The 23,177-nt window shown below is 38.1% G+C and overlaps 1 protein-coding gene across 1 annotated transcript; it reads left to right on the plus strand.

Annotated features, from left to right (window-relative positions):
- The first annotated feature begins 4,010 nt into the window (after positions 1–4,010).
- LOC103660758 (sentrin-specific protease 3-like) lies at positions 4,011–23,177 on the plus strand. Its single transcript, XM_040630639.1, has 3 exons — positions 4,011–4,117; positions 6,219–6,347; positions 22,827–23,177. Exons 1-3 carry the CDS (start codon positions 4,011–4,013, stop codon positions 23,128–23,130), a joined length of 540 nt encoding a protein of 179 aa, XP_040486573.1. The 3' UTR covers positions 23,131–23,177.

Here is a 23,177-nt window from a genome sequence, read left to right on the forward strand (position 1 = left end):
ACTCCTTAAAAAAAGGGGGCTCTGTATTATATCTCCTCATATTACCTGCAAAATCTACTGGTAATGGAAATAGAATATATACGTGTGTGTGTGTGTGTGTACACAACAGTATATCAAAAGTTCTACAAAACTTATCAATGACTAAAGCAGGCCTCGTGACATCAGTGGAGTTGGTGTTCCTTGGAAACTTCATTTAGATTGGTTCTGCTTTGCTTTCTTTCTCTTTCTTTCTTTCCTTCCTTCCTTCCTTCTTCTTCGGTTTTTTTTTTTTTTTTTTTTTTTTTTTTTTTAGAGAGAGGCGAGTGGATGGTCAGAGAGAGAGGTAGAGAGAGAATCTTAAGTGGGCATCATGCCCAGTGCAGAGCCCAACATGGGACTCAACGCAAGACTTTGATGCAGGGCTCGATCTCACAGCCCTGAGATCATAACCTGAGCTGAAATCAAGAGTCAGATGCTTAACTGACTGAGCCACCCAGGTACCCCTCTTTCTTGTTTCTTAATATACATGTAAAAAAACTTGTAGTCATCTGGTTTGGCCTTGATGCAAAATGGCATTCTTGGGAGGGCTTTGCTAAAACAGAAGACTCAGGTTGTATTTCTCTGACAGTGAAAGAGATTTTTTCATATCAGATTTTGCTTTTGAGGCACGAATGCATGGAGGGTTCTTCATTATTTAGGGCCTCAGTTAGTAGAGCACAAGGCAAGAACTCTGTATTCAAGGATTTTAGATTAATTATTGGCAGTCTGAAAAAATGTGAACTTTCAGCCAGAAATATAGCAAAGAACAAACAGAGTCCAATGAGTCAATAAAGAAATATTAAAATGATTATGTATGATAGCTTAGCATTACCTCCAGGAGCTAGGTTTGGATAGACTTCATTGATTTTTTTTTGCAATCTTGGTCCAAATTGCGTTTACTCTCTGTACTTTCTTGCAATGACTTGCTAATATTTGAATTCCACTTTGCAGAGATCATTATTTGCCTGAGTTTGAGATCTGTACATAGCAAAATATTTTGCAAATGAAAGAAAAGACTGCTTAAAATTTTATTAGCTGGAGCTGAATTCACTGGATCACAGCTATGATAATATATTCTTCCCAGCAATACAGTTGTTGTTGTTATTGTTTTAATCCAAGAGGATTGAGATGTTTATTTGGGCAACCTCATTTGGTTGGCATGCAGGACAAGAAGACCTTACATTTCTAATAATACAAGTTGTGGCTATCCTATCTTGTGGAGACAGGCACTTGGGCTTCATATAGAAAGGGATAATTCCAAAGAAATTCAAGTAAATTAAATATTGGAGAACCGTCTATATGCCAAACATTCTATATTTCACATATACTGTCTTATTCAATTCTAACAATACTCTGTGGTAGGAAGTATTATGTTCCCAATTTTAAAAATATGGACCTAGGGCTCAGGGTAAATAACCAGTCCACAGTAATGAAGCTAATAAGTAGCAACAGGATTTTAATTCAGATATTTTGACTTTTTCTAGTTACTACCTTGCTTCTACACTTAGGGCTCTACATAGTAAAATGTCATATTTATTTTTGCAGACTTAGTTACAATGATTTAATATTATAATTGCATTTTTCAAATCCACACTGTACTTGAGCAATCCTAATAAAAAGTCCATAGTATATTTGATCAATAAGATATTTTATGAAAGGTGATATGGGTGTGAAAGCAAATGCCTTATGTATAATTTTCATATTCTGTGTGATCATTTGACCCTGAAATCCTCAGCAGCAGCAGATTGACCCTTATGGCACCAAATAAATAATCTGATGTTTGGAATTTGGAATTTGACTTGTGATAATGCCTGGAATTTGAGCTTTGACCCATTGTCCATAAGATATTACTGGTCTGTACCCAGGTAATAATAAAGTTTATATTAACTTTTATTGGGATTTTGTTTCAAAGGATGGACAATCACTAAACCTCATTAGGTTCACAAAGAGAACTTTTATCCTAAGTATACCCAAGCCTTAAATGAATTGCTTTAAAGATATGAAGTTGAATTCATATTATGTAGTGAACAGGAATGAATTGCATAGGTTTTTCTGTTATTTTCTTTTTCACACAGTCTTTTTTCTTTGATCTTCTACTTGGGTATCAGAATTTGTCTGAGGCTTGTGCGTAGATAGCCATATATTAAAAGGGCACTGTATAAAATATAAACCAGGTTATCTGAAGATGAACCAGTCTTGCATGTGACACTTGGATATACACTGGGGAGACCTAACAAATTCACACAAAAATTCATACAAAAGCCTTTTCTAAAATAAGGATACCCATAATCACTACTAATTTATTCCATTAGGACTTAAACCATATGGTCCATGTTTATGAGTCAACACTGAATATTCCTCCCATTTCTCTGTTCAGAATACGATGCAGGGTAAAGTATCTGTATGCAACACTGGGCAGTTTTAAAAGGCAGTGGCCATGCTTAAAATGCACTGTAAAGGTCACTGCTTGAAAAGGAATAAATGTTGTATCCCAAGGTATCCCTTCTTTGTTATCATCTGAAAAGCTCTTGGATGCAGTATCACTGTAAGATTTATAGAATACGTAACACCATCTTCCACAGGGCAAAATTCATTCCGCTCAAGTATTCAATTTCCTTTGGAAATTTTGGTTGCAGAGAGAGGCCTATGAGTAATTTGATATGATCTAGAGAGATTTCAAAAATTCCACTGTGCATTCTACAAAACACAAACACTTTATAAAGAAATAATTTCATCAAGTACATCTAATTAAGCATTATATATTGAAGCTATGCATCAGTGATTGGAGTTGTATCAATGGACCTGTCCCTTTATCGAGTTCGACAGTCTACGTTCTTAACTAAAGATAAATGCTTTCTTTGCAGCCAAATGATACTTCACCTTGCAAATTTCCTCTCCTTTTAAATGTTAATTCCATCATGAAGGCAGAGACTGTTGTTCATAAATATTATAAACATCTACCCTTTGCTTTGTTCAATCTCAATGGTTATTCTCATGCAATTAGCATCTCATCTTGTGTCTGTAATTACTGGCAATGACAACATAAAATTTTAAATATACAATTTAGGAAAACAAACACTGGAATGGCTTAGTGATTTCTTTGCATAGTCCACCCTCCAGTGTGTTTCTGAAAAGACACAAGTCGTAGTTCAATAAACGAACAAGATTATTGAAATTACTATTTCAATAAATATTTACTGAAATGCCTTTGTGTGCCATGCACTTTGTTGGGTGCTTTTACTGATGACTCAGCTCAGCTCCATTGAATCAAGAGGTGTCTCTCTCTCAGTTCTGTCTCCATTGCCTCTCTCTTCATAGACAGGTAATATGTAGCTTAAAAACTCCAGAGATAAGTTTTGGAAGTTTTAAAGGAGAGCCTTATTTAAAAAAAAAAAGAAAAAGAAAAAAAAAGATCTTGATTATTGGAAAATGAGGAATAGAATATGCTATTTTCCTTGTATGGATATTATATATTTTAACCTACAAAGCTCCTTTGGACTGAACACTTCTGGCAATAAACAATGAAACAGCAATATTGTAGAGAAGGGAAAGTCTGATCCAGAAGCAAACCAATCAAAGATGAGCTTGCTAAGTAGAAGAACAGACACTAAAGGAAATCACCGTTTATACCGAGCAGGTGCTGGGTAGAAGAAGCTGAGATATAAAAAAAAAACAAAAACAAAAACAAAAACAAAAAACGAGAAAAGGAAGAAAATAGGATTCATGCTCTGCTGTTCTTGGAGTGAATGCTACAGCTGCCCACTGACCTAAAATAACAATGCCCACCCCACAGGGCACGGCCTATCAGGCCCAAGGCTGAAGTCACAAATACAGTACTGACTGACTCTCTGAGAACTATAAAACCCAAGAAGGTCATGGTAAAGTCAGCCTGTTCTTTTTCCTGACAGCCAGTGCAGAAAGCAGGGTACAAACTTAATTTGTTCACAGCTGTGGAATCTACTGAATGCTTCTACACAGAACAATTGCCCGTGATGGAGATGATCGGCTGGAAGCTCTCAGAGCAGGAGTTACAGACCTCAGGCTGGTTAGTTCATGATAGCAAGAGCTCCTACGGCTGTGACCAAATAGATCCTAAAAAGTACACGTTGCTCTAATAGGGTTGGGAGAGGTATCAAATTCATGTTACTCCAACTATGTAATTGGCAAGTGGGACTGGGTCACTGCCAAGAAGTAATTCACATTTGTGAGATGGCTGTACTGTCCTACTATAAATCATCCAGCAAGATAGGTGCTTAGCCTTCACTTGTCTTTTCTCCAACTGGGAAGTGTCTGGATTTTTGGAGGAGGTAAATGGGAGGTAGAAAAATCAGAAAAGTGTTTCTTAGGATTCCAGCTTTGACTGTTAAGTTTTTTCACAATAGCAACACTAACGAATTATGATAGCAGACATATACGTAGGATGTCCTATGTGCCAGACACTCTTCTAAGAACCTTACAAATAATAACTACTTTGATGCTCGTAACAACCCTTATGAGGTAGATACAAATGAGGAAACTAGTGATCAGCAGAGATAGGGTTGGAACCCATGGAGTGTGGCTCCACATTTTGTGCTCTTAAACATCTGTACTGACGTTCTAGGAATAGGAATAGACAAGTGACAGTAATATAGGTACATTAATTAGGAATCTTGGTGGCAAACAGGATAAAGAGACTGGCTAAGAGAAAGTCTAGGTTCTGAAAGGGTGAACACACAATGAACAGAGACTGGGGTGCAGAACTCCGGAGGGACAAACATTGGGGAGCAAGGAGTACAGTAACTATTTCAGAGCCATTGACTCTGAGATGATTAACCAACTTTTAATGCTGAACTCGCAGCCCAGCAAAAAATTGGAAGTGTCAGAATTGGCAGAGTTTAGACTCTGTGCCTGCCCACTGCTGAATGTGTCTGGGAGAGGGGGATCTCTCCTTTTCTCCCATACTCAGGAGGTGATTCTGGAATGATATCTCTCCTAACACTGATGAGACGAAGGTCTTTCTCAAAAAGAAATAAAGATTGTTATTAGCAAGGGGAGTGGATATGGGGCAGCCAGTATAATCCAAATGTTCTTCACAGTGGACAAGTCCACATGCATGTAATTGTAATCTTTCTAAGTGCTATGCACAGAGCTGGCTGGTGTAAGGAGTAGCTCAGCACAGTGTAGTTGTGGAAAAAGAACAAGTTTCCAGTCAGACACACTCAATGGATGAGCTATTTAATCTCTCTGACCTTGGTTTTCTCAGTTATAAAATAGTGTTAGTAATTATATCTATTGCACGGAGTTGTTGTGGGGATTAAATGAAATAACATACAAAGTGTCTTTGTTCATGTGCTCCCAGTAATTGTTCGATTTCTGAGTCCTTGTATGCTAGTAGAATTTAATAAAATAGCTACCTTTTATTGGACGCTGTTTATGCACTCTACTAAGCTTTTAAAGTACTGTTTCTTGCTTTAACCTTCCACTCTATGAGGATGGGTTCTATCATACTCATTTATACGTGGAAAAACTAAAGATGAAAGAAGTCAGCTGATTTCTCCAGTGTCATGTTGCTTATAAGGGGTAGTGCTAAAATTCAAACCTAGATCTATTCCTAAAATCATCCTTCTTAAACCCCCACAACACCATCTTCAGTATAAAAAAGGAAAGAGACTGTAATACTATAAAGGATGATGTCGATATTTTAGCATATATTTGCTATGTTTCCAAAATGCCCAGTAACTCATTATTTCACTTAAAATAGTATTCGTAGTTTACTAAAATCAGTGAAATTTAAACTTAATAAATTTTAAATATAAAACTTATAAACACAAAAATTATATTAAAATAATTTATAATAATGCAAACATGTTATATTCTAAAATAAACTAACAAAAAGATATTTTTTTAAAATAACAACACAAAAATAGAATGTAATCATAAAGAATTGAAAATGGAATATTGTCATTAAATCCTTCTTAACAAAGAATAATTGTTTCAGAGTTGAGATATGAATACATTTTGGGCAAAATTTTCAGTTGCTGAAAAAACTCTTTCTAATTTTAAACTAATTGAGCTATACGCCAACTTCAGATATTTTCCTCTGACTCCATCTTCAATTAATAAGTCTTCCTGTTACAGAATTTTCAAATGCAAATATAGTAAGGCACAGAGAGTCACCAGACATTGTAGGGATAAGTGAGTCTCATTCTCTTTCCTCTCAGTTTCAGGCTGGTTTTTAAGAATGGAATGCAGGGTGGAAAGGTGAAAAGAGACTTCTGGGTCTCCGAAGAATTTGCAGAGACATCACCAGCTCACGTGGTCGTGGCGGCAGGCGCAGGGTGCAGTGATAGGTACTGGGAGGCTACTGGGGGCAGTTGTGCTGTTTTGCTGGGCTGGTGTCTCAGAGTTCAGAAGGAATATTCCAATTGTGTCGGAACTGTCTCCCCACTTCCACTTCCAAGTCCACTCCTTACTTTTAATAGAGAAAGAAGGGTTTGCCCCGACATCTGAGAATGTTCTCCATGATCTTTCCTCAGGAGTCTTGGTCATTTTCTTTGCTCCCACACCAAGGGCCTCTCTCCAGCTAATGCTGAACTTTTTTCAATCCCCATTGTCATGGCTCCTTCTCAGAGCTAGTAGCATTTTAGGTGAGGAGGATGATGGAGGCAGTGTTTAGCCCAGAAGAGCCATAATGGATGCCTGGGTCAGATTTGAGGGTCCCTTCCTGTCCTTCCTGAACAGCAGTAGCAGCTGTGGCACAAAACTGTATTTTCAGCTGAGACACCAAGGACATGCCTTACCTCTTGGAAGGATCTGATCCCCATTCCTGATTGGTTACTGAAATATCAATTTATCACCTTATAGTCCACATTTATGCTTATAGTCCACATTTAAAAATATGTACTACAGGGGTGCCTGGGTGGCTCAGTCAGTTAAGCCTCCCACTCTTGATTTTGGTTCAGGTCATGATCTCAGGATTGTGAGATCCGTACCCTCCCCCCCCAAATCTGGGCTTGTGCTCAGGGCTGAATCTGCCCCCCCCCCCCCCCCCCCCCCCCCCCCCCCCCCCCCCTCCCGCCACTTGCGCCCCCCCCCAAATCTGGGCTTGTGCTCAGGGCTGAATCTGCTTGTTCCTCTCCCTCTGCTCCTCCACACTCCCCCGTCCTCCCGCCACTTGCGCACGCTCTCTCTCTCTCTCTCTCTCTCTCCAATAAATAAATCTTTTAAAAGAAATATATACTATATATGGAAGCAATATTGCAATTACTAATTGACTTATGACTGATGCCTTCAATTCAACCTCCCCAAATGAATAAACAATTAATTAATAACAACCAGATAGATGCGTATGGTGGCATTAGATGCGTATCTGATTGTGTGCATAAATCTTAATTATCCCCCTTACATCTACGTTCTGTTTTTGGTAACTAATAGAAGGACTCTTTGGCAATTTGAAGTCTAGAAATAAGTTAATGAAATGGAATTCCTTCACTAGGAATGATTGTGGCTGTTATTGGTTCTGTATTCTGGATCTTAGCATTTTTGAAGAGAACACTGGATTTATATCTTATTTATGTTAGAATAGACTCAACATACAATCACCTAAGGCAAAAGGTTCAACTCTTGTAAGTGATTGAAAGTGTTAATGTCAGCCCAGACCTTTATACATAAATGCCGAACTTCCACGTACTTGGTGTAGCTTGTCACCCCTGTAAGTCAAGAGCAACTACAGAAAGTTGACAACCATTTTAATAGCCGTTTTGATGCTGCCCTATGGAAGGCATCATTAAATCTGTAGTGATAGTCCAGGCAGAAGGGGACACATGGCATCTGCAATAGGGAGGCCATGCTGTCTAGTAAGAATTTCTCAACACCCTGACATTGGTTCCTCAGTGTTTGCCAAATTCGTATGTGCCTCAGAAATGCAGAACTCTCTATATTATCCGTAGTCTGTAAGGATAAAAAGGCCATAGGTAGTTGAATGGGTGCTTTATTTTCTTCAGAAAATATTTGCCACAATAATTTGGTTTAGGTACATAAAAAGGAAGGCCAGTTATTGGCTCACTAATTAAGAGAAGGAACATATTTTTATCATAAACAAAATATCTTAATTCCTATTTAAAACCTTAAAAGCCCCCAACAATTACCAGTTGAAAACAAATGAACACATGCACCTTTCCTTCTTCCCACTTTATTTTTTTTTTTAAGATTTTATTTATTTATTCGACAGAGACAGCCAGCGAGAGAGGGAACACAAGCAGGGGGAGTGGGAGAGGAAGAAGCAGGCTCATAGCAGAGGAGCCTGATGTGGGGCTCGATCCCATAACGCCAGGATCACGCCCTGAGCAGAAGGCAGACGCTTAACCGCTGTGCCACCCAGGCGCCCCCCTTCTTCCCACTTTAGAATCACACCTGCCGTAAGAAACATTCTCGTTTCCATAGATTTTAAAATTGAGGCGTTAAACTTCAAAATCCCAGAAATATAAGATAAATCCGTGGAGGATTTTTCAGATAACTCCTTTCTATCTTAGGTAATTACATAACCATTGTGAAAACTTGAATTTATCAGCATTTTTACCAAAATATCAGCATGAAGTTTTGTAATGCATATACTTCCACTCCTAACAGCGAGGCTTTGGCAAGATAAACTTTTTAAGGTTGGCATACTTTTCAGAATGGCTTCTAACTTCAAGGACATGAAAATGTTTTCAGTTATTCAGTCAGAAAATGAATCATGCCAGTGGTGTCATAAATGCGTACTTAGTTGTTGCATTACGAGCTGTAAAGTCAAGACATCAAGCTACTTGGTTCATGTGTGAATAAGCAGAGCTACTCCAGCAGTGTGCTTATGTGTGCACTAAAATATTCTGATTAGATTTTCTACTAGATGATTACCTGGAAGACATTCAGACATAGAAGGAAGAATACACTGCTTAGGCATTGAAACCTATAATTTACCTTCAACTCTCTCTCTCTCTCTTTTTTTTTTTAAGATTTATTTATTTGAGAGAGAGAGAGACAGAATGTGTGCAAGTGGGGGGAGGGGCAGAGGGAGGGAGAGAATCCTGAAGCCGACTCCCCGCTGAGCTCCGGACCATACGTGGGACTCAATCCCAGGACCCTGAGATCACGACTTCAGCAGAAACCAAGAGTCGGCCACTCAACTGACAGCCACCCAGGTGCCCCTACCCTCTGATCTTCCAGTGTGTTCTTAGACAAGACACCTGATAGACTTTCAGGATCTTAATTTCTTTATTTCCTTATCCATAAAATGTAGGTAATGATATTTGCTTTCAGGGATGTTGTGATGGTTAAATGAGGTAATATATGTAACAGTGCTTTTAATCATGTACTAATATTATTATATAGGTTTTAAAGATTTAACTAAAAATCTTTTAAGTCATTTTGAAGGCAGTTTTCCTAAAGTACACTCACCCACAGTCATGGATTAGTAAATAGAGCACTGTCGACATAAATTCCAGTTGAAGACTGGCAGTCGCAGTTTACTTTATAGGTGATATGGCAACATAATCATCTTAGGTCTGGGTTCCTGGAAGCAAACCCTGAGATAAGTGTTCATGTGCCAGTGATTTACTGAGGGAGCGTGGAAAACAGGGTCAAAGGAGTGGTTTCAGTTGAGGTTTAGCATCCAGCTGGAGTATAAATGGCACCACAAATTATGTCACTTGGAGGCAAAGGGACTCACCTTTGGTACCTCCATCCCAGTCAGTCATTGCCTGCAGACGGCCCCTAGGGTAGGGCATAACTTCAGCGGCATTTCTCAACTGCCTCAATGATCATCCATGCTAAGGAGACTTCTAACAAGCGACAGAAATTCTCAGGAGGGTCCATCTGCAAGGTGTTAGCAGCCAACCCTTGCAGCACTGGGACATGAGGGCACCTGACTGCTAACTGGGATTTGGGTGGACCACCAACAGCCTTGACTCCATTGACCCAGACCTTTGTACTCCCAGACAACACACTTGGACCACTCCTTGTATATATAATAGCTCGTGCTTACCCTCCAGGTGTATCAACTATACTCAAACATTTAGATTCTTCTTTTTCCTTTCTGGAATGCATGATAAACCCCTGTAATTCCAGACAATGATGTTCACTGAATGGTGAAGTGGTCAAGATCTCCGTCGATAAAACTGTGGCAAAGAAAGAAGGACTGTGTGCTCTGTCAGGGGAACCTATTTATATGTTCTTTGTTATTGTGGAGTGAACAAAAATGCCCCCCAGAAGAGTGGTGTGGCACGTCAGAGATTACATTCATTGTCTCAGAAAAGAGGCAGTATCTGGTATAGCAGATTGTAAACACCACTTGATTTTTACTCAGTGCCTGCCATGCTCCATGTTTCATTCATCTCCTGTCCCAATCATAAGCTAGTATTTGTGTGAATCCATATTCCTCAATCTTTGGTGACGATTTCTGTGATCTCTTCAAAAATCAGGCATTGCTTTTGCTTTACTGTTTCAACAGGGACTTCCACATAACTCTTTCCAAGGTGGAATGGGATAAAGTTAATCCTTCTACCAGAACTCCCTAAACCCTGTTCCAGTTTTTACTTTTCCCCACAGGACTTATCATGACTCGTTATATTTTTATTTTGAGTCTGCCTATTGTTGGTGTCTGCTCACAAAATTCTAAGCTCCGTGAGGGCAGAGATGATTTTGTTTTTCTTTTTTTGTTGTTCATTGTTGTTTGGCCAGGCCCTAGAAGAATGCTGGCCACAGAGTAAGCATTTAATAAATGTATGTTGAATGGGTCCCTTACTCTAAATTTTATAAAGAGACTTCCAGCATTCAAATTTAGTTTGCAGGGACTAATTTGGAGACAAGCTTCAGGCAACCAACCCAGGAATAAACAACTGAAAGCTGCCCAGCCTCTCACTCTCATAGCAACTTGTTAAGTGCATACATGTCAATAATTTCAGCACAATCTAAATTTACATTCTTTCCTTATTGGTTTAAAATAATGAAAGTCGGGGCACCTGGGTGGCTCAGTTGGTTAAGCACATCCATCTCTTGATTTGGGCTCAGGCCATGATCTCAGTGTCCTGAGATTCAGCCCTGCCTCAGGCTCCGTGATGGGTGTAGAGTCTGCTTAGGATTCTTCCTCTTCCACTCCCTCTGCAACCCCCCCAGAAAAAAAAATTAAAAATTAAAAAAATAAAAGTGATTTCCTGTATAGAATCTCCAGACTTTAACAGATGGCAAATAAAGTCTTAATTTTTGTTATGTAAATCTTCATATCTCAGGTTTTATTTTATAATGAGTCTCTAGAATTTACTAGAATCCCATGCTAGGTATGTGTGTGTGTTCAATGAAGAGTGATATGAATGGGCTTGAATAGTGATCTTGTTATAGTGTTTGGTTTAAAAATCTAGTTTGATGTAAGTATTGCTACTTTGGCTTTCTTTTGATGTCCATTTGCATGACAGATGTTTCTCCATCCCCTCACTTTTTGTTTTTAAGATTTTATTTATTTACTTGAGAGAAAGAGAGAGAGAGAGAGAGCATGAGCGTGTGGGGGAGGCAGAGGGAGAAGCAGACTCCTACTAGTAGGAAGCATAGGAGGCTGGACATGGGGCTCAAGCCCAGGACCCATGAGATCATGCCCTGAGCAGAAGACAGCTGCTTAACTGACTGAGCCACCCAGGCATCCCCTTCATCCCCTCACTTGCAATTTGCTACTGTCTTTAGGTCTAAAATAAGTCTCTTGTAGGCGGCGTATAGATGGATCTTGTCTTTTTTTTTTTTCATCTGTTCTGACATATTATGTCTTTTGATTGGAGCATTTAGTACATTTACATTCAGAGTAATTGTTGATAGATATGTATTTAGTGCTACTTTATTACTTGTTTAGTCATTGTTTCTGGGGATTTTTCTCTGTTCCTCCTAGTCTTTGTCATTTTTGGTCTTTCCCACTCAAAGAGTCCCCTCTAATTTTTCTTACAGGGCTGGTTTGGTGATTACAAACTCCTTTAGTTTTTGTTTGTCTGAGAAACTCTTTATCTCTCCTTCTATTCTGAATGATAACCTTGCTGGACAGAGTATTCTTACTGCAGATTTTTCTCATTCAGCACATTGGATATATCATGCCACTTTCTCTGGCTTGTCAAGTTTCTGTGGAGAGACCTGCTGCTTATTTGTCTTCCCTTGTAAGTTAGGGACTTTTTTCGTCTTGCTGCTTTTAGGATATTTTCTTTATCACTCTGTTTTGCAAATTTAACTATAATATGTCTTAGTGTTGACCTACTTTTGTTGATTTTGATGGGAGTTCTCTTGTACCTCCTGGATTTGGATGTCTGTTTCCTTTCCCAGATTGGGAAGTTTTCAGTTATATTTTCCTCAAATAAACCTTCTGATCCTTTTTCTCTCTCTTCGTCTTCTGGGACTCCTATCATACAAATATAATTAGCTTGATGGAGTCACTGAGTTCCCTAAGTCTACTTCCGTAATCCAAAATTCTTTTCTGTCTTTTGTGAAGCTTCATTATTTCTCATTGTTCTATCTCCTATATCACTTATTTGTTCCTCTGCTGCTTCTTCCATTCTTGTGGTTATTACATCCAGTCAGTTTCAAATCTTGCTTATTTTATTTTTTGTTTTGGCCTGATTATATTTTAGCTCTTTTTGTCTCTGTGGTGTAAGGGTCTCCCTAATGTGTTCCATGCTTTTCTCAAGCCCAGCCAGTATGCTTATGATTGTTGCTTTAAATTCTGGATCAGGCGTATTACTTATATCTGTTTTGATTAGATCCCTGGCTGTGATCTTTTCTTGTTCTTTCTTTTGGGATGAATTTCTTTATCTTGGCATTTTGCCTTTACATAGTAAATCTCTCTGAAAGAGGACCATAGTGTTTTCAAAATGGCCAAAACAACCTTATCAGACAGAAGGCAGAACGCTGCAGCTGGTATGGAAGGTTCGGGTGATGGGGTACTAAAGGCTTTGGTAATATTTAGACTCTTCCAAAGGCCTTCTAATCTTTTCATTCCAATTCTTGAAAAAGATGTTTCATTTTTCCCTCATAAATGCCTTGTGAATTTAACTGAAACTTAAGTTCTCCACATGCAAGGTCAAACTTTGCATTTGGCTTTCAGCTCTCTTAACCATGCCTCTCTAGGATATAAGTGATGTGTTAGTACAGTGATTGAGAGTCCATAAGCTTCAATTTTCATGTGCTGTGCTTTTAAGAATATGAGTTTGATATTCTTTCTAATCTGTGTAAAAAGACTGGAAGTAGACCCACCCACCACCACCGCAGTCTTTATTTTCCTCATGCCCTTGAAAGACTAAAGCTTTGACTTCATTGGATACTTCATTCTGGTGTCCACAACTGATAATTTTTTATTTTTTAAATGTTTTAAAAGATTTTATTTATTTATTTGACAAAGAGAGAGAGAGGGCACAAGCAGAGGGAGCAGCAGAAGGAGAGAGAGAAGCAGGCTCTCCACTGAGCAAGGAGCCTGATGCAGAGCTCAATCCCAGGACCCTGGGATCATGACCTGAGCCAAAGGAAGATGCTTAACCCGACTGAGTCACCCAGGCGGCTCCACAACTCATCATTTTATTAGATGTTTTGCCATTGCTTACTAAGGGCTGACTTGTGTAGAGATAGTTGAATTTTCTCTGCTTTCATCCTAAGTGGACCAGCTTACCAATCCCAGATTTAACCATTTTCCTGAAACTTGGTAGTGACACCAGTTTTATTAGTCATCATTCTTCATGGCTTACAATGCAGAGTATCTCTCTTTAACTTAAGAGAAATAATTGTGTGAACTAGTTTCAAGCCACAAATGGAATTAATTAGAAAGCAGGAGGGACACCTGGGTGGCTTAGTTGGTTAAGTGTCTGACTCTTGGTTTTAGCTCAGGTCATGATCTCAGGGTCATGAGATCGAGACCCATATTTGGTTCTACACTCAGTGTGGATTCTACTTGAGATTCCCACCATTCTCCCTTTGCCCCTCCCCCCACTCGTATGCTTGCTCTTTCTCAAATAAATAAATAAATAAAATCTTAAAAAAAATTAGAAAGCAGAATTGGTTCAGGCAGAAAGTAAAGGGGAGCCCAGCTTTGCCATGTGAACATTTACTTTAGGATGCTACTATAGCTATTGCTTTTAAACCTAGGAATTTGGTGCAATGGTTCTGGACCTGTTAAATCTGAGGCCAGACCACCATATCACTGAATGTTCAGTTGAGCCATTGGTGTCATTAAAAATAATCCCTTGTAGGGGTGTCTGGGTGGCTTAGTTGGTTGAGTGTCAAACTCTTAATCTCAGCCCAAGTCATGATCTCAAAGTAGTGGGATTGAGCTCCACATCAGGCTCCACACTCAGTGGGGATTCTTCTTGTCCCTCTCCCTCCCCCTACTTGCACTCTCTCTCTCTAAAATAAATAAATAAAAATTTAAAAAATATCTCTTATAGAATGCTATGCTTTTGTGTGACATTCTCTCAAGCTTTAAAATCTTTGAGGGAACATCCAGTTGACCCTGTATTTTCTGTGATTTGGGGAAAGGTGTTATCTTCCTCAGTTGACTTCTGTAGAAGGAGATAAAGCTTTGTCTTCTGCCTGTCTTGGAATTCTTCCACAAATAGTAAAGAACTCACTGCAGAAAAAATCTAATATAATCATCATGGTAAATGCTAGTTGAGTTTCAAAAAGGTCAAAAGACTTAATCACATAAAGCAGGAAAAGTATGATACAGGTGAAAGCTAGTAGTCAGATATCCTAATTCCTAGTCCAATGATTATTTTACTAAATTAGATAATCTTTAAGGCTTGGTGGAGCTAACCAAGACTGCTCCCTACAACTGCAGTCATTCATTACAATTCAAAGTATTAAAAAATTGTTACCTCAAGCAAGTAGTTTCACTCTCTGAGTTTCTTTATTTCCAAAGTGGGGATTATAGGCCTATTTGACAACTTAGGAAGTTGTTACAAAATATATAATGTAACACTCTATATTAATATATGGAATGTTTTTAACCTGATTTGTGCTAGTATCGACAAGAATGGTTTGTAATATAGGTCTACACATTCAAGCCAATCTTCAGTTTGGCAGTACTTGTTTTTGAAATACTGAAATGTTTCCATACTACTGTCCCCAGGTCACTTGTGGTCCAACTGCTTCTTCTACAACCTTCCCAAGAAGGATCCATCATTTACAGGAGTAACAGTAAGTAGTGATCATCCAAACCCTTCTCCAATGCAGTGTCCATTCTAATTGCTGTATATCTACCTGACTAGTTATTAAATATTTTGATTATTACCCCTATTCATTCTGCATTATATATATACATGCACATATATATCATGACACATATATATACACACACATATAAAATATACTATATGATACACATCTAGTATATGTATGTATATGTATATATAAAATCCATTGTCAGCTCATAATGTAGATATTAGTAAAGGAAATAATGTATTTGAGGAGCACTTGGCACAGAGATTCTATTTTTCCTTTTCTCTTTGGATGAATTGTACAATGTTGACTATTTACTTAGATGCAATTAGTTTTTTAATTGCTCTTCTCAGCTCCACTCAACCAAGATAAAAATCACCATTGAACTGTGAGCCTCGTGGAGAAATATGAAGATTATAACTCTTATAAGTAGTAGTGGTTCCGGAATAGCATCCTTTCAATATAGAGTTATATCCTCTATTTTCAGATTGATTTTCTCAAGTGAGTCACAGCAAGTTAATGGACATCTGCCATTAGTGACCACAGCTTTCTGTTATGGGCAGTAAAGGGCATCACTGAGTACACACATGACATCATGTTTTCTAATCCTGGGAGAGCAGGGAAAGAAGAAAGTGTCCTTACCTGTCCTTTCATTTACATTTATAGTCCAGATGAATCTCTGCATTTAACTCTCTCAAGTTTCAATGAACAGTTTCATCCATAAGTGAAATATGCAGTTGCCTATATTGGTATTATTTCCGGGGAGGGTGCTGAAAATACCCACACACCTCTCCATTTGGCCACAAAACTTGCATTTCCTGTTAGATGCCCAAGACTGTATCTGTTAAAACATTCAAAATAAATATCTTCCATGATGATCACCCCTTGGAAACTTTTTGGAAGATGTCATCAATAGCAACCATTTATCACCATTTGAATTGTATTCCCTATAAAATCACAATAACTTGTACTAAACAAGACTTCATTATGGAACTTAGACAAAGAGCTACATACTGGGAAGCAAACGTCCAATGGATCAGTTACTCTATTCCTGTTAGTACACATTCCTAACTCTTTTACCCTTTATCTGACAGTCATTTATAATCTCTTCTCTATGGTCTGGGACATTGTGGATTCAGATAGTAAAAACACCAGTGGGAGAACCTGAAGCAAGATGACAAACTGGGGAGCCCCAGGCTCTCCTTCCCACATGGGAATATCAAATAAACAGTTGAAGACTGGCCAATGTAACTTTGTCAAAGCTCAGAAAATCAGTCAGAGCTTTGCAGCAGACAAGTGAGAACTCAATCAAGAAAGTGCTACTTTCAGAGTGGTGGGAAATTTTGTGGCATTTGTGCTCACACTTGCTCCACCCCTCCCCAGCAGGGCATGGGGTACTTTGATGGAAGCAGCAGTCTCCCAGTTCCATTGCACAAGCTGAGAAAGCGTAGTGAGCCTGATCTGCAGTGTTCTAACCAGTTTGGGGGCTGCCCGATTGATCTTCATGTCTCATAGCTCAGAGCCCACGGATCAGATCTCAGGCTGGGAGAAGACTCTGGATGTTAAGGGCACATTTAGTGAAAACTTCAAGAGGGCTACTGACCCAGAGATACCTGGGGCAAGAGATTATTGATTGGGAAATACAGGAGAACAGCTAAAGCCCCAAGAAGAAGCAGGGATGAAAATACTAAGGAAATCAAGACATTTAAAAGCAGCTGTGTATACCAGGGAAGCACACACATAGGCCTAGAGGACACATGCTTAGGAAAGGCCTGGCAGAAACATTTAGCCTTCACCATGGGCTGATGTCAAAGCTCAGAACATGCCCTCCTAATTAGGAAGGTCTTTCTTGGATACGACACCAAAAGCACAAGCACAAAAGAAAAAAAAAATGGATAAATTGGGCTACATGAAAATTAAAAACTTTTGTGGCATCAAAGGATACTGTCAACAGAGTGATAAAGCACCCCATAGAATGAGACTATACTTACAATCATATATCTGATTAAAGGGTTAATATCCAGAATATGTCAATAACTCCTACAACTCAACTACCAAAACCAACAAAACATCCACATTTAAAAATGGGCAAAGTACTTAAATAGAAATTTCTCCAAGGAAAATATACAAATGGTCAATCTGTGCATAAAAAGATGCACACTATCTTTAGGGAAATGCAAATCAAAACCACAATGCAATACCACTTCTCACGCATTAGGATGGCTTTTATCAAAAACAAAACAGACAACAACAAAAACAAAAACAAATGACAGGCTGTGGAGAAATAGGAACTCTTGTGCATTGCTGGTAGGAATGTATAATGGTGCAGCTGCTGTGGAAAACAGTATGGAGCTTCCTCAAAAACTTAAAAATAGATTCAATATATGATCCAGAAATTCCATTTCTGGGTATGTACTCATAAACTTAAAGCAAGAATTCAAACAGCTATTTGTACACCCATGTTTATAGCAGCATTATTTGCAATAGCCCACAATTGGAAATAACCCAGGTGTCCACCAATCGACGAATGGATAAACAAAGTGTGGTATGAACTTACAATGAAATAGTTTTCATCTTTATATAGGGAATTCTGATACATGTTACAACGTGGATGAACCTTAAGAACATTATGCTAAGTGTAATAAGCCTGTCACAAAGGGACAAATACTATATGATTCCACATCTATGAGGCACCTAGAATGGTCAAATTTAGAGACAGAAAGTAGAATGGTGTTTGCCAAGGGCTGGGATGTGGGGAGAATGGGAGTTTAATGGAGTTTCAGTTTGAGAAGATGAAAAAAACCACTGTACGTAGATCGTGTTGAGAGCTACACCACAAGGTAAATATACTTAATGCCCCTAAACTATACACTTAAAAATTGTTACAGTGGTAAATGTTATGTATATTTTATCATGATAAAAATATTGTAAACATACACTGATGGTGTGAACTCTACCTGGTCTTGAAGACAAGTTTATATTAAACTGGGTCTGATTTGTGTTACAAAAGTAATGCAATAAGCAAAGGAAAAAAAAATACGTGGAAGAAAAAAACCAGCTCAAGTGAACTGCAGACGTGTGGGGTAAATAATGAATAATTAGATTAGAAATATGTGCACAGGCCAGAAAATGAGATTATAAATTACACCTAGGAGATAGGATCTTAACCTGAAGGTAGTGGTAGGTTATTGATGGGTTTGAGGCAAACCAAGCATGATCCGATTTCCCAGTTAAAATGATCAGTCTGCCAGCTTTGTAGAATAATGATTTTCAATAGGCAACCTTGGAAGTCTGGAGGTCCCGTGGAATGTTACTGCAGGGCATAAGAGCAGTGGAGGTGTATGAGGGCACTGGGTATTTAAGATGTAAATCTACAGAATGTGGAACATGATGTGGGTATAATGAAGGAGGAGGAGAAGAGTATGATTCCTAGTTTCTATTTTGGTCCAGTAGAGCAGTTTTATCCTTCACTAAGATAATGAATCGAGAGGAAGAATATGTGTAAAGTACAAAGTGGTTGAGATAGAGAAGATAATGATTTATTTAGGTTTAACTTTGAACTTCTAAAAACGGAGGGACTTTGTGAGACATCAGGGTGAAATGTTTAGTAGGAAGTCTAATATAGAAATTTTAGAGGAATGCCTGTTTTAGTGACATATTTTCATCAGTTACCAGTTCAGAAGTAATAGTTGAAACCATGAATATTTTTTTTTTCACCAAGGAAAAGCATAAAATAAGAGCATACTAATAAGAACAGAAACCTTGAGAATGCCTGCATTAAAAAAAAGATCTTCATGAATCTTCAATAATTAAGGCAGTGTGGTACTGATACATTGAAAAAAAAAATCAGACAAGTGGAACCATATAAAAAGTTCAGAAAAAGAATCAAATACTCGATGGAAATTTAGTATATGATAAATTTGAAGCTCAAAAAAGCGTGGAGTGGGATGGACTTTTAAGTAAATCATATTGGATCTTTGGGTAGATGTCTAAACAAAATAAAGCTGGTTTCTATGCTTCAGTTTTCTCTCAGCTTCACATCGATTCTTATACCCTCTGCTATTCAACTCTGAGCCTCAGATTTGTAAATCAGTTCTATTCCTTAGCAAGTGCTTCATGTTAGGTCATATCCCTGAGTGCAGAGCGCTAGACAGAAACTGTTGGGCAGGGAGAGGAGAGAAGGGACTACTTTTTACCTTTTTTTTTTTTTTCTGTTCTTATTAATATCACCCAGCAATGACTGTTTCCTTGGCATTTGGGATGAGCTTCTGTTTCTTTTGAAGCAGTCAGATTCATTGAGTTTTCTTAGGGGTACAACCACTGCTGGGCAGTCTTCTTGCTTTAGAAGTCCAAATCCAGATATGCGGAATCCCTTTGAATTCCTAGGTTCTGAGAGCCCCATCTAAACTCTTCTCTTTGTATCTTCAGGCCTAGGACTATTAGCTGCTTCTTGTAATCATTTCTTGTTACCTCAATGTTTTGGGGTTTTTTTTAATTGTTTTACTCTTCAACCTTTCTGTGACCAACTTTCTCTATTAATTGTTTTAGTTTAAAAATGCCTTCCTGTTTCTTGTTATGGCATATAAGAGGCTTGGAAGTCACCATTCTGTCCTAACAGCAAGTAAAAAATTTCACAAACTGAAAAATCAAGAACTCTTCGTAGGTCATAAGAGAAGGTCTTATAGTCAAGGCAAACTACTGCCCTCAAAATTGTAGAGACTGACAGATACGCAGAATCACAATTTACCTGTGCATTTTATAATGATAAAGGGATTAATGCTCCAAGAAAACATAACAATCCTTAGTGTGTATTTGCTTAACAACAGAATGCCAAAAGATGTGAGGCAAAAACTGATAGAACGGTAAGGAGAAATAGAGGAATTCACTATTATGGTTAGAGATTTCCACACCCCTCTATCAGAAATGGATGAATCTCACAGGCAGAAAATCAGTAAGGACATAGTTAAGCTCAACAACACCATTCATCAACTGAATATAGTGAACATCTACAGATTACTTCATTCAACAATAGCGGGATATACATTCTTTTTAATCTTATATGGGACATTACCCAAGACAGATCACACTGTGGGCCGTAACACTTAAATAAATTTAAAAGAACAGAAATCCTATAATGTCTACTTTCAGACCACAGTGGAATAAAACTGAAAACCAGTAACAGAAAAATAGTAGGAAAATACCAAAATGTGTGATGATATAACAACACAACTCTAAGTAACACCTGGGTCAAAGTAGAAATACCAAGAGAAATGTAAAAGTAAATTGAATGAAACTGAAAACACAACTTACCAAAATTTGTGGGATACAGCAAAAGCAGTGCTTAGAGGGAAATTTATTGAATATATATATTAGGAAAAAGAAAGATCTAAAATCAATAATAGAAAGTTCCACCTTAGGAAACTAGAAAATAAGAGTAAATTAAATCCAGAGTAAGAAAAAGAAAAATTATATGAACTGGGTCAAAATCAATGAAATTGAAAGCAAGAAATCAACAGAGAAAATCAATGACATCAAAAGATGGCTCTTTGAAAAGATCAATAAAATTGATGTGCCTTTAACCAGGCTAACTAAGAAATAAAGAGAAAAGACAAAAATTACTAATATAAGAAATGAAAGAGGGAACATTACTACATGGACATCAAGAGGATAAAAGGTGGACCGCTATGAACAACTCAATGACCACACATTTGATAACCTACATGAAAAGGCCCAATTCCTTGAAAGACATAATCTGGTAAAACTCATCCAAGAAGTAGACAAAATAGGGCTATATTTAGTAAAATAAATAAATAGATAAATAAATAAATAAATAAATAAATAAATAAATAAATAATAACTTTCAAAACAGAAAGAACCAGGCCAGGTGGGTTCACTGATGAATTCTACCAAATATTTAAGAAATTATACCAATTGTCTACAATTTTTTTTTAGAAGATAGAAGCAGAAGGAACACTTTCTAACTCTTTATTTGAGGCCAGCATTATTACCCTAATCCAAAACCAGACAAAAACTCCAGAAGAAAACAATAGATTATTATCTCTAATGAACATAGATGAAAAAATCTTCAACAAAATATTAGCAAATTGAATCAAACAATGTATAAAAAAAACTATACACCACAATCAAGTGGGATTTATCTGAGGTATGCAAGGCTGACTCAAGACTTGAGAATCAACACTGCAGCACCACCAGTGAAGGATAGAAATTAAAGTATACGTTTAGAAACTACAACAGTAATTTGAAATTGACAAGACATTCATGCATTTGTTCATGTTTCTGGTTTTCATTTCACAAAATTAATCATCAACTACAAATTGAGATAAAAACTCATCTTCCTCACACATGGTTTGGGAAGTACTGGATTAGATTTGGGATTTGCAGCCTTGTGGATATCCAGGTGACTTGGGGTGAGTGGGGAGAACTCAGATGTGAGCAGGAGATACCAACATAGGATACATGACCAGGTGTAATAAGTTATAAACCTGCAGGTTCTGGGGAAGACTGACAGGACAACTCAGGAACCAGACGCCAGAACCTTTTCCCCTCTTTATCATGAAGTGATACTAATAGTGGATTGCTGCTTTCTGTATCTTTATATAGAAATACAAAAAACGAGGGTTAGTGTCTTCCACTTCTCTGACTACTATGTGAAAAAAGCTTCCCTAGAGCAACACATCTGTCCTCTTAGATCCTCTACCCAGGAAAGGAAAAATGATATCTTTTTGAGATTGGGAGAAGAAACTGTGCATGCCTTTTCAACTCTGTTTTGGGGGAACACTTACCCTCAAGAAACACACATTGTACATAATTCCTTTCTGGTGTGATATTTGAAGGCACGGTTTCTTAAAGGGGGTAGTCTGTGATGTACACTGCCCTCAGTTGAACAAATAAGTCTATCTCATTCATGAATAAGTGTTATCATGTCAATTTGGCTGACAAATATAGTCATATTCTCTAGAATTATCAGTTTAATCAATAATAACAGTGATTATTTTTATCTCAATTTGTCAGATTCAGTATCTCTTTTTCAGTTGGCCCAGAAGAAAGGTCTTTAAACAGTTCACGGATCACAAAAGTCTGGAAACTACTGCCTTAAACAGAGTCATAAATGTTTATGGCTCTTTTCAGGAGTTCACTTAGCTTTCTACTGATCAGAAAGATGTATCCAATTTCCATAACTTTGTGCTTTTGCAAATGGTTAGCCTTATATACTATAGTTTCCTCCCAATGAATTACAGTATCTGTCAAATAGAACTAATCAAATTGCAGTTTTGCAAAATTGTAACTTTGTGGCTAATAAATAGAACTGTGTCAGCAGTAGAAAGAAAAAGTGCTCAGAAGTCAGAAAGTTATACATGAAGAGTAATAAATTCCTGAATTCACATAGTCATTTCAGGCAGGATTCGAACTAAAGTCATGCATTCATGGCATTGCTAGGGTATTTGCTTAATAGCCACTGATAAATCTCCATTTTTCATCATTTATACACTCAATGGGGTGAAAAGGTGGACCAAAAACGTGGACATCTTCAATCAGGAGCAACTGCTAATCCCCATCCACCTGGAGGTGCATTAGTCCCTCATCTCTGTCGACGTGAGGCGTCGCACCATCGCCTACTTCGACTCGCAGCGCACCCTAAGCCGCCGCTGCCCTAAGCATATTGCCAAGTACATACAGGCAGAAGCAGTGAAGAAAGACCGGCTGGATTTCCACCAGGGCTGGAAAGGTTATTTCAAAATGAACGTGGCCAGGCAGAATAATGACAGTGACTGGGGTGCCTTTGTGTTACAGTGCTGCAAGCACCTGGCCCTGCCTCAGCCATTCAGCTTCACCCAGCAGGACATGCCCAAACTTCGTCGGCAGATCTACAAGGAGCTATGTCACTGCAAACTCACGGTGTGAGCCAGTATCCCAGGCCTCAAGCCCATTCACTCATGGGCACGGGGACA

Source organism: Ursus maritimus, unplaced genomic scaffold, assembly GCF_017311325.1.
Source record: "Ursus maritimus isolate PB19 unplaced genomic scaffold, ASM1731132v1 scaffold_16, whole genome shotgun sequence".
Lineage (NCBI taxonomy): Eukaryota > Metazoa > Chordata > Mammalia > Carnivora > Ursidae > Ursus > Ursus maritimus.